Source organism: Elephantulus edwardii, unplaced genomic scaffold (assembly GCF_000299155.1).
Source record: "Elephantulus edwardii isolate Elephantulus edwardi_28Jun2011 unplaced genomic scaffold, EleEdw1.0 scaffold00012, whole genome shotgun sequence".
In the NCBI taxonomy this organism is placed as follows: Eukaryota; Metazoa; Chordata; class Mammalia; order Macroscelidea; family Macroscelididae; genus Elephantulus; species Elephantulus edwardii.
In genome coordinates, this window is record NW_006399762.1 from 26300893 (window position 1) to 26319155 (window position 18263).

An 18263-nucleotide genomic window follows, 5' to 3' on the forward strand; every position below is an offset into this window, starting at 1 on the left:
ACCAAGCTCCAAATCGGCTTCTCTGGGAAATACGGTGGAAACACTTGCTGTAGGACGCGTTGACGGAGCCCCGAGCGCATTCTGGCGAGTCGACCACCCGGCAGAACGCGCGTGCTCTGAGCGTAGACGCCCGCGACGCAGGGGGGCGTGGGGTGAGCACCCCGGCCGGGCAGCCTCGCCGAGCGCGCGAGGCGCAGACGCCCGGGAACCACCGCTGTCCTCGCTGCCCCGCGCCTTTCGGCCTCCGGGGCGGGCACCGGCGTGGTGTCCGCGAGGCGGGAAGGGGAAGGCGCGCGCGGCCGCCGGGGATCCAGCGCCGCCGCTCCAGCTGCCGCCCCACATTCGCCGTCCCCGCGTACCTTTCCTCCCCCGCCCTCCCGTCTTGTCGCTGAGCCCCTCTCTTTCCTGCGGTCGCACCGAGTGCTCCTGCAGCGGAGCGGAGATTCCACAGCCGTCGGGATGCCCCAGCTCTCCGGGGGAGGTGGCGGCGGCGGGGGGGACCCCGAACTCTGCGCCACGGACGAGATGATCCCTTTCAAGGACGAGGGCGACCCCCAGAAGGAGAAGATATTCGCTGAGATCAGTCACCCCGAGGAGGAAGGCGACTTAGCTGACATCAAGTCGTCTCTGGTCAATGAATCTGAAATCATCCCGGCCAGCAACGGGCACGAGGTGAGCGGCCGCTGACCGAGCCGCAGCAGCGCGGCGGGGTCCGGGGGCGACTGGAGGAAGGATGGGGTGCAAGGCGCAGGACACCCAGGCTTCCAGGGCTTCAGGAGCCCCCGCGTGTGCGTTTGGGGGGAGGGAGTCCCTGCTCAGGACATTCCCTTCCCCCTTTTTGTGTCAGAGGCCAGTGGACAGAACGTTCAAGGGGGCATTTACCAAGTGGATCAGATTCGGGTTTCAGTGGTGAACTGCCGGTTTGTGGGCAGGAAAAACTGCCCTTAACCTGCAGCGTTTCACCTGCAGACTTTTGGATGCAATTGAGGGAGTGCAGTGAACAGTGAACTAGGGCGAGGGTGGCTAAACACCACCGCCGAAAAGTTCTTCCCAGGGACAGAAAGCAACGTGCACCGCTGTCTTCCTCGGTAGCTGCCTCTGCAGAAGTGCGTTAAACCACCAAAAGGCTATATGGTGGCGGCCTGCGGAGCGAGCGGAAGGTGGGCGGGCGTGGGCCGGGCAGGCGGGCCCCCCCAACCGCCGAGCGGCCGGCCTGGCGCGCGCGGGGACTTCTCGCGGCCCGGTTCGCTGCGGGATGTGGGGCTGGACCCCCCCCAGAGCCATCCCCCGGAGGGAGGGCTAGCCCCTCGGCCTGCAACACTCCTTTTCGTCTTTTGAAAACTCCCCCCCCCTTTCTTATTTGGGTCTGGATCAGGCCTGAAATCTATGCCGAGCAAAGGTGTAGTGTAAGGGGAGATGTGGCGGAAGTTGGGGCACCACACAAGGGAGGGTGGCAGGCCCTTTATCAGATCGCCGGGCCCAGTGGGGGCGAAAGCGCTGGTAACCCGAGTAGAGTAAATAGAGACACGTGGGTGCGGGGGACTGAAAGCCGGGAGCCGGCCCGCGCGGGATAGGGCTATTTCGGGCGGTGCAGAGCGCATCGGATGAGGGTGGGGGCGGATGGACCCTGATATCCGACACTCCATTGGCCACCCTTGTTCAACAACTGGGAAATCTTTGGAGGAAATCCGGTAGAAGAGTATTGACACCTAAATGATTTCACCAGCGCTTTATCCCCCCAAAGAAACTCGGAGGGTATACCCTTTTCCCTTAAATGGCATCCTTCTGCCCCAAAAGAGAAAGCTTGTGGTTTAGGAGGCGGGGAAATTGGGGGTTTTAAACAACACGTTTAAGAACACCTCACAGTTACCTTCTCTATCCAAATGGCAGGGGTGAGTACTTGTTTTGTGAGCTTGGGGGCCTGGGTTCCGAGAAAGTTCTGGGGCAGGGTCCTCCTTTGTCAATTTGAGTTCAAGGGGCACAGGGGAGCACTTAACCTCACTTAAAAGGGTTTGTGAGTATGTATTTATGGGGGGGATCCTTAAGATTGAATATGTGAGAAGGGCCAGATAGCATTCACAATACTCAGAAGATTTTTGCCAAACTCATATTTAAGGAGCAGACCATCCCTCCTCCTTCCATTTTTGTGTATCAGTTTTTACTCCCTAAGTTAGTTTTGTCACCCTGTTCAAGCTTTTCTGCACTTCTTTGATCTGAGAAAGAAAGGCATTGCATTTGAAGCCGAAAAGCAGGGTGTTAGGGATTTGTTAATTTTGGCTGAGGTGCCCAGTAAGCATAAGACAGACCTATGGTGAAGGAAGATGGTGAAAGGGTGATACCACTGATTTGCACGTGGTTGAGCCTGGGTGGATGGTGGTTACCAGAGCTGATATTAGCTGGGCTTCCTTTAGATGTCTGTAACCTGACTCTCTAATTTTCTTCCCTTTAACCACAAAACTGTACTACTTTTTCTCTTGTAAGCATGCAGCCGCCTGCCCATGGTAGATAGGGAACTGGAGTGGAACCCTTCTGAGACAGTGATGAGGGCAGTGGCCTTTGGACCCCATCTGTGAATGGTTGGCTTGTTTATGTTTCAAATGCCATTCTCAGTTGCAAAATTATATTTCCCCTCACTTTTAATTGGCACTGACTGAAGCATTCAGCAGTTGAAGCAGCTATCAGAACATTTAACCCCACTAACTTCAACTCCTATCATGTTAGGCCTCCAGGTAACCCTGATAGCCTGTACGAAGCAATAGTCAGAAGTGTGGAACATACCCAGGTTAAGCGCCTTATTATTATGCTTTTAAATCCTGGCTAGATACTCATTCATTCCTGGTGAGTTGGAACATCAGGGGCTGCTCTGTTGAGTATCTAAGGCTGTAAATCTCATGGAAGGAGAATGTCCATCTTTCTCCCTCAGGTTAGATGGTACTCAAAAAAAGATTCCCCACTATTAAACCCCAGCCTTGATTTACTAAAACAGTTGGGTTGGGGTGCACATAACCCTTCTCCTTTGAGTTGCCAGTGAACACACACTTCTAAATTATTATCAGAAACTCTAAGGTGATTTTCTTTCTTTTGGTGGCTGGGCTTTGTGCTGGTAGGTGGCAAGACAAGCGCAAACCTCTCAGGAGTCCTTCCATGACAAGGCCAGAGAACACTCTGATGAAGGTAAGACTCTGATGAGGGAGTCCGCTTTCTCAAGCGTTGTGTTTTGTTAACTTTTAGTTCAAGAAATAGACCAGATGTAATAAGATTGTGCCTACTGTTTGAACAGAATTTTAAAGAAAACTCAAACAGCTGACTTACCACTTATCTGTGATATAATATCATTTAGAAGTATCTTTAAATAAAGTTAGGAGGCCTTTGGATTTCTTTTGAGTTCTACATTCTTTGGGGAAGAGGAAACCTCTAGAATGAATTTTTTTCCTCATTTTTACCTGAAGTTCAAAGTATTTTTAGTATTTGAGATCTTTAGTATTTTTCTTCCATGTGTTTGTGTAAAGGATGATTCTCCCTAATTTGTTTCAAAACAAGCATAGTTTTTATGGGGTTTTCCTTTGCAAATTTGATGTGACTTTTTATCGTGAGAAGACAGACAGTAAAGGTACAACTGCACAAGGCTTAGGAAATCATTATCTAACTTGTGAAAATACAGTTTCATTCTTGCAGTTAGAAATTAGGTATTTTCAAGCAGGATAAACAGACTGGTGTTTTCCCCTTTGCAACTGTGCTCAAAGTTTCAAGATAAAGGTGTGTTTTTCAGATTTTGGAGAATTCCTGGTGTTTTCAAGAACATCAGTTTGTCTTTAGGATTTACTTGTTGCCCAGTCTGAATTTCTGTTAATTATTTAAAATTGGCCTGATCAGAATGAAGTGTTCACAGATACAGTATGTCAGCGAGGAAAAGAAGGGAGGAGAACTCAAACAGCAAGCTTCCTTCTCAGCTACACATAACTATTCAGATTAAAAAGAAGAAATCTGTATATGGAACACACACAAATTACTTTGACAGAATGATGTAAGTGTAGCACATAAAATTAAGCCTGCTGGAGTTAATCCTTCATAAATTTGGGGAGTTGCCCAAATACTTGGTACAACTCTCTCCATTTTATCACAGTAGTTCTCTTCCAGAAATAAAAAAAGAATAAGTAGAAGATTTTCATTTTCTTATATGATGGAGAAATTTGTTGTGTATGTATGTGTGTAGCCAGTCTAATATATTTATATTATAGCCTTAGTTTTGTGTAGTTTTTTCCCCCATGTGTCTGTACTTCTTAATCCAGCTTGTTAGTATTAGAACAAATTAAGTTAGATGGATAACACTTATTTTTGTAAAAACACCAGTCAGTTGTGGAAGTAAATTGAACCACATGTTTTAAAAACATCTGGTTCGCTGCTAAGCCATTTAAGAGAATAAATACTGTCAATGTAAAATAGATCATGATAATTTAGTTACCATATTTTGTAAACAAATCTTTTAAGTATGGTTTTATTTTCTCAGATGAAAAAAATACAAAGAAAAAGAAAAGGAAGGTATCATATCATTGATTATGCTTTGGACTCTCTTAGGAAAACATCCAGATGGAGGCCTCTATAACAAAGGACCCTCCTACTCTGGTTACTCCGGGTACATAATGATGCCAAACATGAATAACGACCCGTACATGTCAAATGGATCTCTTTCTCCACCCATCCCAAGAACAGTGAGTAACATGCTGACGTTGCAAATTATTTCAGAAATGCACATTCATTTGCATTTTGGCAGACTTTATTTTTTTCAAACACATTGGAAATGGTTTCATTATATATGACCAATCATTGCATAATAAGAGTTGTTACAGTGAATGGCTGTCTTCAAATAGTGTTCCCTTTGATGTCTTGCACCTGGAGTTTTAGTTTTTGGCTTATTGATTAAGGTTAATAAATATCAGTTTATGTGTTATCATGACTTGAAATGGAACTAAGTGAAGAAAGCTTATAAAGTGCTTTATGAGTACTGTGCTTTTTATGCTAATCAGAGGAAAAAAATTTAGTTCAGGCTATGAGTTAACTAGGTATGGGATAACTTTCATTGCTCATAAGCTACGTAGAATCAGATTTAGAGAAATAGCTAACCTATCTTTGATTTTCTTTTACTTGGAATATTAAAGCAGTGACTTGTGTTTTGTATTAACATAATTGGGAAGAAGGATGAGTTATTATTACTCTACATTGTTGACAGTGTATCATGTGGAGATAACCATGAAAATGATTTTTTTTAATCCAGTGGTTCAGTTAATTTTTAAAGTTCTAAAGATGTAACTCATTAGAATTTCAGGTATGCTATTTGATACTTCTTTTCTCTTGAAAAATATTAATAGCGCCATTAATAGTAAGAAAACATCTATTGGGTAGTTTGTATAGAATGTGTATATGAAATATTCTGGTGCTAGAGAGTTCTCCCAAAGGCCTTAGAATTGTCCCTCCAGTGGTGAAGATGTATTTTTACTGATCCATCTTATATACTTATCTCTAGCCTCTCTCTTCCTTCACCACTCACCCCTGGAGCATCACCACATATGGACTGATCTTGGACATTATTAGGGTTTCAGTTTCAAAGCTAGTTTCTAGCTCTCTTGGGGGATCAAATCCAGGATCTTAAAATGGAACTGATTGTTTTTGCCTTCTTTTTTTGCCTCATTTGCTTGGTGTTCCCAGCGACTGAAAATACCAGTCATAGCTTCTGAGGAAAGGACTGTTGTTAATGCCTTAGTGAATAAGAGTGAGAAGGCGTTCAAAGCTAGCAGAGCTGAATCAACAGTATCAACCAGCAAGTAATGCTTGTGCTTATCTTGATTAGCCATAGACCTTAGTTGTTGAAGTGATTGCTGATACTTCATTCACAACCACTTCTTGTGGGTACTGTGATTTAGAAGTTTTTGTAACGATTCTCCTAGAGATTTCAAAAACATAATTGACTTTTCAGGTAAAAAAAAGAAAGAAAGATTTTTCAAGTTTGTATGTAGGCACTATAATTAATCTGGAATTATGGTTCTTAGAGAAGATAGATGTTTCTCATTTTTAAAAAACAAGACTTATATGGTATTTAATGATAGAAAGATCTGTGTAGTGAATGTGTGACTCTTCTATATAGAAGATTAATAACTCAGTAACACCTAATATACTCCAAATAAATGTGTCTGGGTTGTCAAATTTGTAGACACCTCTGTGTTTGACAACCTAAATCTAAATATGCAAATGTATGTGATGTTTCTTTGGGGAGGTGGATTAGGTTTTCTGCTTTGCTTGTCTATGTGTGTGAGGAAAGAGAATAATATGTTTTAGATGAATAACTGAAGGTAGTAATTTCGTTGTTAGAATCATCATGGATTTATTTAGAAGTAAGTAAATTTTATTCAGCTTTGAACTTCGTAAATAAGCTGGCTATTGCTTAAAGACTTTTTAGAAGAACAAGTAATCTTACAAATCAGATTATGTTCTCTTACTTGGTAGCATTAGAAAAGAGCCACTAAAACAATCTTACTTTTTTTGGTGATGCCCGTAATGTTTAATTCAATATTCATGGACTTTATTCCTTAGTGAGATTAGTTGTATCACTCTTCAAACAGTCTATATGTTTTAAAGTCGTTGTAATGGTATAGACACTTACAAATTATCCCTAGGACTGTTGAATATAAAGCTGCTCTTTAAGTCAGCGTTTTGGCTTACTGCTTCTCCAGCCTATTCTTCCATTCATAAGAATACTAATCATTTTGAAATTTTCATAGAAGATACTTGCTGTTAGTTAGTGTACGTATTAAAATTTTGAGGTCAGCGAATTGACTATTGTTTAGGAAAAGATGGCAGGATAAATGTTGGTGGGTGTAGAGCTGGGAAAAGGGTGTGGCCAAGAAATAGTTACATTACCCTGCTACCTACTGCTTTTCTATATCCCATTACATTTTAGAATATATTTATCATAGGCAAGATTTTCTTGTGATATTCTGTACTTTTCACAATTCCAGAAGCTTTTCCGCTTTAACCGCAAGGCATTGTCAATTTTTTGAAGGGTACAACCCAAGTGAGTTGCAATCTTTGGTTTTTAATACCTAACAGCTGTTTTTAATGTGTCTGAGATCAAAAACACTTTAACCGGAAGGCAGCCTCTCTTCTTCACCCCTAACCACACTTCTGCTTTCCTGCTCTTTAACTCTTGTCTTTAGCAGGGCTGAGTGTTTGTGTCCCTGACATCTACAAAGATAGCGCAGGGGATCCATTTGTGTCTGAGTTTGGGGTGGGAGTCCCCTTCAGGCATGCCTGTTGAATTTGCATTACAAAATCGCTGCTGTTTATTGCTTACTGCATTTGTTGCCCAAAGGCATTAGGATGGGAAAAATTAACAGTTTGCCATTCGTAGGCAACTGTAGGCAAATCCATAGAAGACCATCTACGGCCAACTGGTGCTCTGAATATTTCTGGTGGAAGTTCATGTGTATAAGTCTATATGCTTTTTCTCCTTTTTTAGACAAACACTGACTTCCATAGGCTCATGCAGCTGTGATAGTACTGTATTGCCTACTTAGTATGATCTGTGTGGGAGCTCCATCTTCATCGATTTAGCCCTTTTTCCTACTGAAGGGACATTTTCATTGTTAGAGGACATCCTTCCAGAATGGGAATTCTTAGAGATGTGCATGTCTGTACCAGAAATCTTCTGAATGGGTCTCTTTGCAAGATACAAAATAAGAATTCTTAGTTCAGCCAAGTTAAGCTTAAGAAGAGAGCACCTGTAATAGAACACGTTGATGTCAGTTTGAATTCCTAAAGCAGAGTAGTAAACCATAGTTTGCGCTGATCTTCAGAGAGTGGGGAGAAGATACAGAAGCCTGTTCAATATTTCAGAGCGAGGCCCTGGAGAGTTTATTAAAAGCGTACTCCCAACCCTTTCTTGCTCTGAACCTTGTTTATGATAATCCCCGTTGGTCAATGGTAAAGTATTAAAGGAAAAAACAGTTCTTTATATTCTGGGTTGGGTCAGGCCTGGCACTCGTTTGCCTGAACACAGTTTGGAGAGTGAGCCTGGCTGGCTGTAACACAGTGGAAGTTGGCATTAGTTAGATGCAGTATGGTTATTTATGTGAAGTGCCAAACTTCCATTTGTCTTTCATGCTACCCAAATATTTAACACCTCTGAAGAGAAGCCTCTCTTCTCATGCTGGGAAGGGAGAAGCAGCAGACCTCTGCAGGAAGTTGCAGCTACAACTCAAAGTTGTAACCAAACCACAATAACACCTGGTCCATGTAGTGCTGCTAACTTCATTGTTTATGTTTCTCTGCGCTCTTAGAATGGATCTTTTAGGTGGGAAGGGAAGGTGTGTGTGTGTTCCTATTTCAAATGTTTTTAAAAAAATAAATAGTGCTATGAAAATGTTCTAGGGACTTTATTTTCATTATTTTAAGCAACTCAGTTCTGTGGAATATCTTTCACTTTAAGGGAAGCCACATCTTCATTTCTTTCGGAGAGGATTGTGTTTATTGGAACTTGGACTTCAGAGTATTCCTCTTTCATATTAATATTTGCTTACAAATTTGACTTTCCCATTATTTACATAAATAATTAAGGAAGAAAAGTGGATTTGCCCTAATGTTGTTGTTGTTGGGTACTGTAGAGTAGCTGACCCTCTTGCGAGTTTTTAGAGACAGTTAATCAGACATTGCTCCTGTGGAGCAGCTGGTGGCCTCGAACCGCGTGCCGTCAGGATCACAGCACAGCTTCTTTCCACCAGGCCACCAGAGTTCAAACACTGTTGAACTTTGCTATTGTACAACTTTGAAAACCGTCACTTTAAGGAGACTGTAGTTTATGTTTTAAGCAGGATTCAAAGAGCTACTTAATTTTATTTACACAGAGTTATTATTAACTTTCTAAGCTAATTATTCAAATTTGTTTACGTATTGTTAAAGTCTTTGCTGTGCACTCAGAACCGACGCATAGCTGACCCTCCATTGGGTTTCTGAGGCTTATAAATCACTCGCGAGATCACGCACCTTTCTTCCAAGGAGTCACTGGTGGATTCTGACTCCAGGAAGGCAAGGCCTTTGTGTTAACAGTGCAACTCTCCAGAGGTGAGGTCTCCAGAGGCGAGGTCCCCAGAGCTCCTTGATGCAGATTTAGTTTTTCCCTTACATATAAAGTGCAAAATTAGTTAAGTTTTAGGAAGTTTTCACTGTTTAATTTGAATGTAATTATCCCCTTCACCCCCAAACTCTTTTATGTAATTCATTTGTGGTAAGGATCAATTATGAGCTATTGATTTTTCTGCTTCAAATATCTGTGGTCAAATGGTTTGCTCCTGCCAGTGTCTCAGGAGCTTTATTACAGATGACCTTTTAGGACTTTATAAGTGCGCTTGGAGTATTGTGAGGTAAGTGTATAATTATTCAGATTATTTTTTTTAATTGACTGTTGGAATTTTTTGTTCATTCATAATGATAAGGGACCATTACAAAAGATACTCTTTATTTTCCCCAAAACAAGACCATTGAACTATCTTAGAGAAACTCTGGCTTTTAAAAATACATCTGCTTTCTGGGTGGCCATGCATATCCTGGGTTTGTTCTTAGCAGGTTCATTATTTTAATACCATGCTCTTGTGAACAAAGGTAAATGTATAATTTAAAGGGATAGAGGTGGGACCTTCTGGATAGTTCATGTAGACTTGAACTTGTAGCCATGTGAATGTTTTTATATAACAGCCAAGAGACTCTTGCAGCTCTTGGGCCATTTCTTTCTATCTTTTTTATTTTTAAAGTTAATTGTGTTGCATCTGTAAGCAGAACCATTTTTATTTATGCCATTTGGGGGGAGAATTTAAGCAATCCCACTTCATCCCTCTTATTCCTTTTGTATCTATCTCATTTATGTATTATAGGTGTGATTGGGATTCTATGAAACTAGTTTCTTTTTTATTTTAGATTAGGGCAAGGACTTTAAAGTGAAACTGTACATGCACTGTCTGTGTTTAGTGTTGTCCTTTCAGGACCACGTTCATTTGGAAAAGGCAAACAACATTAAAATTCATTTACATAATTGAAACTATATTTTAGGTCTCATGATCATCTTTTAAATAATAGTTGTGATTTAGTCATGAAACCCTAGTCTAGGGACTATAGATGCTGCAGTAAGCCTTTAAGGCATTTTAGGCATAAGTGACCCCATAATCTCTTAAGATTTGGAGGCTCAAGGCCTTTGAAAATGACCTATAAACCAAGAACAAAGAGAGTATTGCGGGGGGGGGGGGGGGGAGAGAGAGAGAGGGTAAAGGGCCAAAATATTCCAGAAAGAGAAGTGGAGAGTTGATTAGACACCTGGGTAGAGAGTAGAAATGCCTGAATCTGAGAGTCTGATAATTTAATAATCAAAATAGTGAAACAAAACAAACATTTGTTGCTATCAAGTCAACCCAACTCATAGCAACCCTATAGGACAAAGTTGCCCCCAAGAGTTTCCAAGGCCGTAATCATTATGGAGCAGAATGCTGAGCTTGTCTCTTGTGAAGTGACTGGTGAATTCAAACTCAACAGCCTTTCACTTAGTAACCAAGCTGTTTAATCACTGTGCCACCAGGGCTCCTGGTAAACTGTTAACTAGGACTATTTGCATTGTTACATACTGTTCCAAATTTAACAACTTACTACCACTGAATTGGAACTGACTTATAGCCTTTGAGGGTTTTTTTTTTGGTTTGGTTTTTTTTTTTTTTTTGAGGCTGTTAATTGTATAGGAGTCCATCTTTCTCCCGCACAGCAGCTAATGGATTTGAACTGTGTGCCTTTGAGATAGTAGTGGAATTCCTGGCCCACTGGTCCACCAGAGCTCCCCTATAGGTTCTTGAGAAGTTAATAAAATCTCTATAAAACAGTCTATGTACATATAATATGTCCTCTAACTAAGATTTATATCTACTGACCTTCTTCACTAGCCAGTGTCAACCAGGGAGCTCTGGTAGCCTAGTGGGTAGTGTTTTGTGTTGCCAACCCAAAGGCTGGTGGTTCGAATCCACCAGCTGCTTATTTGGAGGAGAAAGGCAGTCTCTTCCCATTTTATTTACAGCATTTGAGAACCCACTGGAGGGTAAGCTATGAGTTGTTGCCAATACCAATGCAGTGAACAATGACATAGACCGTTTACAAAGCTCACTGAGGAAGAGTACCCATTTGCCTTCAGTCTGTATGGAAAAAAATGTAAGGGCATTACAGTGCAAGCACGAGTTCTGGTTACAAGTGAAATACAGTAGAGATGTTATACCAAGGAGGGTCTAGAACAGTGTTTTATTTTTGTAGCTTACTAAGGGCTGGTTGAGGCAGCTCTGATGATATATATATATGAAGGGGAGCTGCACTGCTAATCCAGAAGTGATGCCTCTCTAGCTGTTCAATTCCACCAGCAGCTTCATAGGAGAAGGATGAGTAAGCTATTCCCATGCATGCCCAACACCTGCTGGAGGGTCAGCTGTGAGTTAGTTCCCACTCAGTGGCATTGAGAATTTTTGAATGGCTAGTTAAGAATCCTTGGTGGTATAGTGTTACCTGTTGGGCAGTTCACCACATGGTCAGTGATTTTACTGTATCAGCTGCTCCACAGGAGAAAAATGAGGCAGGCAGCTCATATTATGGCTTATGCCTTTTGGATTGTGATGTGGGAGAAGAGTCATGAATATCCTATGGCCTATTAAAAGATTAGACGAGTCTTTCTTGCAGAAAGTGCAACCAGGGTGCTCCTTAGAGACAAAGATGGTGAATTTCAGTCTCACATATACTTTGGGTATGTTGTGAGGAGGGCCTAATCCTTGGAAAATGACATCCTTCTGGAAAAGGTGAAAGGTCAGAGAAACAGAGGAAGACTATCAACAAGAGAGTTGAGATGGTAATGTAGTACATATAACATTGGGGTCCAGTATATGTGAAATCATGAAAATGGAACAGGAGTGGGTAAGGGTCAAATCTGTTGTTCATAGGGTTACTATGAATTGTCAACGTGATGGCACCTAACAACAACATTGATAAAATATTTGAAAAAGAAAACCTTTAATGATATGCCAAAAAATTATTTATAACCTTAGAAACCTGATGGGGAAATTGGAATGAGTCAGAATCAACTTGACAGAAGTTGATGGTTTTTTTAAAGCTTATTGGCTTTTCAGAACACTTTTGATTAATGACTCTATGTCTGGTTGTTCCACTGTAATGAAAATGCTCACAGTTACGTGGAACTTGTTCATACTTTTAAGCTTAGTCTTTATCATGGTAATTTTTTGATAACTATATTCACGTTCTAAAAAGATGTCTATTGCTACTGTACATAGAGAAATGCTGAATGAAGGAACAGATAAATTGAAGACTTATAATATAAATGAGTACCATATTTTAACACAACTAACGTGCATCTTCCACATTTTTGCCAATCTCTTCGACCATTTGAGGTGTTTTCGTAAGTGCTGTGCTAACTTTGTAACACATATTGTTGTTTTTGCGTGCCATTGAGTTGCCTGTGACTCATCGCTACCCTGTATACAACAGCTCTGAACCATTCCCTAGCCTGAGCCAGTTTCACTGACTCCGACACACCTAATCTTATTGCCTCAATTATTGTGTCAGTCCTTCTCGTCTGAAGTCTTCCTCTCTTGCACTGTCTCTCCACACTTCCAAGCATGATGTCTTTCTCCAGGGGCTGGTCCCTCCTGGCCATATGCCCAAAGTATATGAGATGGAGCTCCAAAATCCTAGCCTCCAAGGAGAAAGTTGGTTTCATCCTCTCCAAGACAGGCATATTTATTCTCCTGGCAGTCTATGGTGTATTCATTACTCTTCTCCAGTACCACAGCTGGCATCAGTTCTTCTTTAATCCTTAGTAATTTTCTAGTTCTCTAATGCATAGCATGGAATTGCAAAGACCATAGCCTGAATCAGGCACATCCTAGTTTCTAGACTGACATCATTGGTCCTTGGTACTCTGGAGAGGTCCCTGACAGCAGATTTTTTCCAATGCAACTTGTCTTTTGTTATTCAACACACAACCAAGAGTGTTGACTGTGGAGCCAAGCAAGCTGAAGCTGTTAACACCCGCAGTCTCTTCTTCATCTATCATGCCGGTTGGACCAGTTGTAAAAATCTTTGTCTTCTTGATATTGAGCTTTCGTCCATATTGGAGCCTACAGTCCTTTACCTTCAGCAACAAATGAGCTTCAGGTCCTTCTCAGTTTCAGTAAGCAAGGTTGTTTCATCTGTGTAACTCAGATTGTTGATGAATCTTCCTCCAGTCCTGATGCCACATTTCTCTTCATAAAACTCAGCCTCCAAGATGAACTGTTGGGCATCCAGATTGAAAAGTATGGAGACAGGATGCATCCCTGGCATACACCTTTCCTGATTTGAACCATGCAGTGTTTCCTTGCTCTGTTCTGACGACAGCCTCCAGGTCCAAGTATAGGTTTCTTATAAGCACAATCTAGTGTTCTGGGATGCCCAGATCATATTGTAACACATACATAGAAAAATACCTGGGAGAGGGAGCAGTTGGCAACAATACAGTGTTGGCTAAAAATCCAACCAGTGGTGGTTCTAGTGTCACTTTAGCTTTATTAATGTTGTCAGCTTCAGGATGAAACAATTAGGAAAAATGTAGAAACCTGACATGCTGTTTTTAAGGTAGTTTATTTTTGCCTTTTTAAATACTTACTTTTCAATAAAAGCTACTGTCAACTACCAGCTACTATTGTGTTATGATACGGGTGTATTCAGCCTAGCACAGAACAGCCAATACATTCTGCTATGTTAGCATAGAATATATCAGAAATGCTCCATGTTTGTTTTGGTATATTTTTTAAAGGGCAATAAAGGCTACGTGAAAAGGCCAGAAAGTATCTTACAAAATGTTTCTTAGTATTTTATTATGTTCCTTTTTCTCTTGTTTGTGGCATTCATGAAAAAATGAGTGGTAGACTGTTGTTTTTAAAGGGGAAGTTGTTGCCACCATTTAGAGAATGCTAAATTTCCACTAAACACGGTCAGCTGAGAGAGCTCACTGCTAGAGTCAAATGAATGGGAATGGGCCCGCCTGTGAGGATTGAAGAGAATAAGTACTTACCTCTTGCTTATGTCCTAGAAACCTAATTGGGGGGGGAGGAAATAACACAAATGCCTTCTTTTCGGAAGTGTGCTCGAGATGGAAATAGACTAATAAAAATAAAACCATTTTCAAGTATGTTTTAGCGTCCTGTGGTTAGTGCATTTCAGCTCATTTTTAAGTTTCTGACAGGTAAAAAGGGTATTTACCTCTCTTCTGTAACCCTTGGAGTATTTTAAGATATTAGAAAAAACTCTGTATTTTCTACCATGTGTTAAAAAGCACATGTGGCATCATCAGTGCTGGCTTTCCTAGGACGATAGGGGCTACAGCGTGAGTATGTCCTTCTGTAGAGAAGACAACAGTACTTCTCAGTCAGTATTAAGGGGAGAGAAGTCCATTGGGAAGACTGAGTCTGTGGACAGAGGTACGTCCTAGGTTAGAAGTTAAAAGACTCAGGGTCTGTTGCTGAGTTCACAGATAACTTCCAAAAGCCCTGGGAACATGTCAGACAGCTGTCAGCCTTCCTTTCCTCATGTACAAAATGGCCTCTTAATACCAGGAAGCCTGCATGGTGTAAACATGTTGGCAAAAGTTTGACAGTTTGGATCCACTCTGAAGCTAGAAGGAGGACTTGGCAGTGAGTGTCTCTAGAGATTGTTGCTGCTGTTACTGAGTTGACTACAACTCACAGTGGAGCCCGTGAACAGCAGGCTTGAGCCATGCCCTCTCCTGTGTCGTCGTCACCATCTGTATGCTGCCGCCCATTGTTACAGCTATTCTGTCGGCCTCATTGAGGGTCTTCCTCTCTTTCTGTGATGTTCCACCTTTCCTAGCATGATGTCTCTTTTCAAGGACTGGCCCTTCCTGATGACATGGCTACAGAATATCAGACGAAGTTTCACTGTCCTTGCCTCTAAGGAGCATCCTGGCTGAACTTTGTCCAAGACAGACATGTTTGTTCTTTTGGCAGTCTATAGGATAATCAGCACTCTTCAGCACTGTAGTTCAAAGGCATTGCTGCCGCTGCTTCTGTCATCCTTATTCATTGTTCATCTTGTAGACGCATAGTAAGCCATAGGGGAATGTTAACTCTCATCTCATAGATGAGAATACCAGTGTCAGCTCACAACAGCTCCCCCCACCCTGTTTACAAAAGGACATATTACTATCCAACTTACTCACTTCTATGCAGAGGTCAGATAGAACAAAGTCTGCAGAAAGCGCTTGGCTTTTGAACTGTTGATATCAGAGCACTCCTCTAAGATACACAAACCAGTGCCCTGGTGCCCACCCCATAGGCACGCTGCAGCCATTGCTGTGGGCAGCTGTGCCCACAAGGTGCCTGAGGCATGAACATTCTTCATTCTTCCCTCCTGCCACCATACTTATCTTGAGTTTAGACACTGAGTAAAGGCCTTGCATTGTTAGAAAATGTCTGGGTAAATAAAGCTGTTTAGATTGTCACTACAACTTTCCCAGAGAACGATTTTTCTCTCTAGCTTTGCTTTTTTGCCCTGAATGTTAGGAGGGTACCTGATTCTTGCTTCAACCCCACAGTCCTCTGCCAGGGAAATGGGATGTGCAGGGAACAGATTTCTATGTTTCAGGTTTGTTAGCTAAACATTTCACATCTTTCTAATATTTGATTAGAATCACAGTCTTCTCACGTTGTTGTACACCATTGAGTCAGAACCAACCTACAGCTGACCCTCTGATGAATTTTCAGAAGCAGTTAACCGTATAGGAGGAGATTGCCCATCATTCTCCCGCCGAGCACTGGTGGACGTGAACTGTGTGTCTTTGGGATTGCAGCACAGATTCTTGACTCTAGGCCACCTAATTATTTTTTTAATTTTATTTATTTATTTATTTATTGCGTGTGTACCATCAAATCAGATCTGACTGGTACCGAGGAGATTACCCCTCCTTCTCCAGCAGACTGGTGGATTTGAATCGCACATCTCCGGGATTGCAGTTCAGCTTCTTGCCACTAGGCCACCAGAGCTCTCTAGGCCACCTAATTCTTAACTCCTGAGCAGGGAGATGGAAGATTCTAAGACTAAATTTTGGCTTAGCAGGATATCCTCTCTTCCAACCCCCCATTTTAGGAGCTGGGTGACGTCTTCCCACAGCCAGAATTCTAGAGAGAAAATACAGGAGTATGTGATACTAGAAGCCAACAGTTTGGTAGTGCTTTTCTCTTCAATTTTTCTCCCGGGTTAAATCTTAGTAATTTTCTTAGCACCTGAAATAACTCAGGGAATGCATTGATTGGGTGTTTCTATGTCTTAATGGAAAACTCCAGTCTTCTATACTTTCAGGAAAAATGTAGGGTGCTCAAGTAGTCTAGTGGTAAGGAATCTTGCTACCAACTCAAAGACAACACAGTTCAAACCTACCAGTTACTCCGTGAGAGAAAGCTGGGTAGTCTCCTCCTGTGCCCTGAAAACCCACTGGAGGGTCAACCGTGGATCAGTTCTGACTTGCCAGCATATAGCCAAATATGCCCAAAAACACTTGTGGAAAATGGACTTCTCAATTTTGAGCACTACATATTGGCCTTGGAATTTCTGGATGACACAGTGTATATAAGGTTAGTGGTTCAAATACACCTAGAGGTTACTCAGAAGAAGACTTTTCAGTCTATTTCTGAAAGATCTCAGCCATTGAAAACATGGACCACATAATGTCACCAAGAGTCAGAATGGCCAGGACAGCAGCTGGTATTTTGTATTTTGTATAGTAGTAATGATTCTGTGATCTAGGGAGCACTGGTGCCCTAGTGGTAAGGAATTACTCTATAAACCCCAAGTTGTGTGATTCAAATCCACCAGTTATTCTGAAGGAGAAAGACGACAGCAACAGGAGCAACATCCCTGTGCTATTTAAAGCCTCTGAGAACCTGATGGAGGTTCAGCTATGAATTGTTTCTTATGTGATGGTACACACAACAACCAGAACAACAATCTTGGTGTACTAGTTCAAACCACTTGTATCAAGTGAAATTCTACAATCTTAGCTCAAATGTGTGTTACTGGTGCTCTCAAGTTGGAACTGACTCATAGCTGACCTCCTCCAGCAGGTTTTCAGAGACAGTTAATTGCATGGGAAGCGATTACTTATCTTTCTCCCATGGGGCAGCTGATGGATTTGAACTCCATGCCAATGGGTTGGTAGTGCAGCTCCTTATCATTTGGCCACCTGGGGTCCAAATGTGTTATATTCCAACAAATTGGTTTTTTAAAGTCTGAATGTAATAAAAGTATCACAGTAGGAAATCTGCCATTTACTACACTTGAGGCAGGCAAATCAGTTCACTATCAAGATTAGAAATAATTCTTTTAGACCTTGCTTAAATTATTTTTATGCATTTTAATATGTTTCAATATATATAATAATAATAATATATAGAAATCTTAAATCTTGGTACACTAGCTCCAAGATATAACTCTTTTGTTTGAAAGGGAGAGAAATTTACTTTTTTAAAATACTACCTAGTCCTAGATATTATGCTAGTCGATTTACATAGTTATCTTATTTAATTTAATTCTAACAAGAAGACTGTGGTGTGAGCAATATAATCGCTGTGTTAAAGATAAGGAACACATCCTAAGGGACAATAATAGCCGTCCTTGATTTAATAAATTGTGAGCCAGGGAGCATCTTTAAGACTTAAATACTTGGGGTTATTTTCATTAAGAACAGCCATATTTGTTTTTAAGAATGTAATAAAGCTTGTTCAGTTAATCTTCATGTTAATTACAATTTGCTTTACCAAACATAGTGTCATCTTCTAGTGATTGCTAGATAATATGTATTTATGACAATGCTAACATACTTTTTTGTAACTTTATCTTTTTTTCCTGCCAGTGTGGTATATATATTTCTGCCAATAAGTACTCCTCTGTAATGTTATTTTCAATGAGATTTGAGAGTACTCCTTGGAAGCATGCATAGTGAATCTCTACCTCACATACTTTGGGAATGTTCTTAGAAGGGGCCAGTCCTTGGAGAAGGACAACATCAGAGAGGAAGGAAGACTTTTTTCATGACACGGTGACTGTAGCAGTAGACTCAGATGTGACAGAAATGGTGACGATGGCACACGATAGGATAGGGTTCAGGCCTGTTGTTCATAGTGTCTCCATGA

At 41.5% G+C, this 18263-nt stretch overlaps 1 protein-coding gene across 5 annotated transcripts in view; it reads left to right on the top strand.

Annotated features, from left to right (window-relative positions):
- The first annotated feature begins 365 nt into the window (after window positions 1-365).
- LEF1 (lymphoid enhancer-binding factor 1) overlaps window positions 366-18263 on the top strand; it is a 159098-nt gene continuing 141200 nt past the window's right edge. For 3 of the 5 annotated variants that reach the window (XM_006881097.1, XM_006881099.1, XM_006881098.1), the window contains exons 1-3: window positions 366-672; window positions 3108-3174; window positions 4576-4709. In XM_006881097.1, coding sequence (XP_006881159.1) covers window positions 460-672; window positions 3108-3174; window positions 4576-4709 — 414 coding nt within the window. In that variant the 5' untranslated portion in view covers window positions 366-459. Of the gene's footprint in view, window positions 673-1359; window positions 1893-3107; window positions 3175-4575; window positions 4710-18263 lie in introns of those variants that run through there. The other 2 variants (XM_006881101.1, XM_006881100.1) reach the window with 2 other exon arrangements.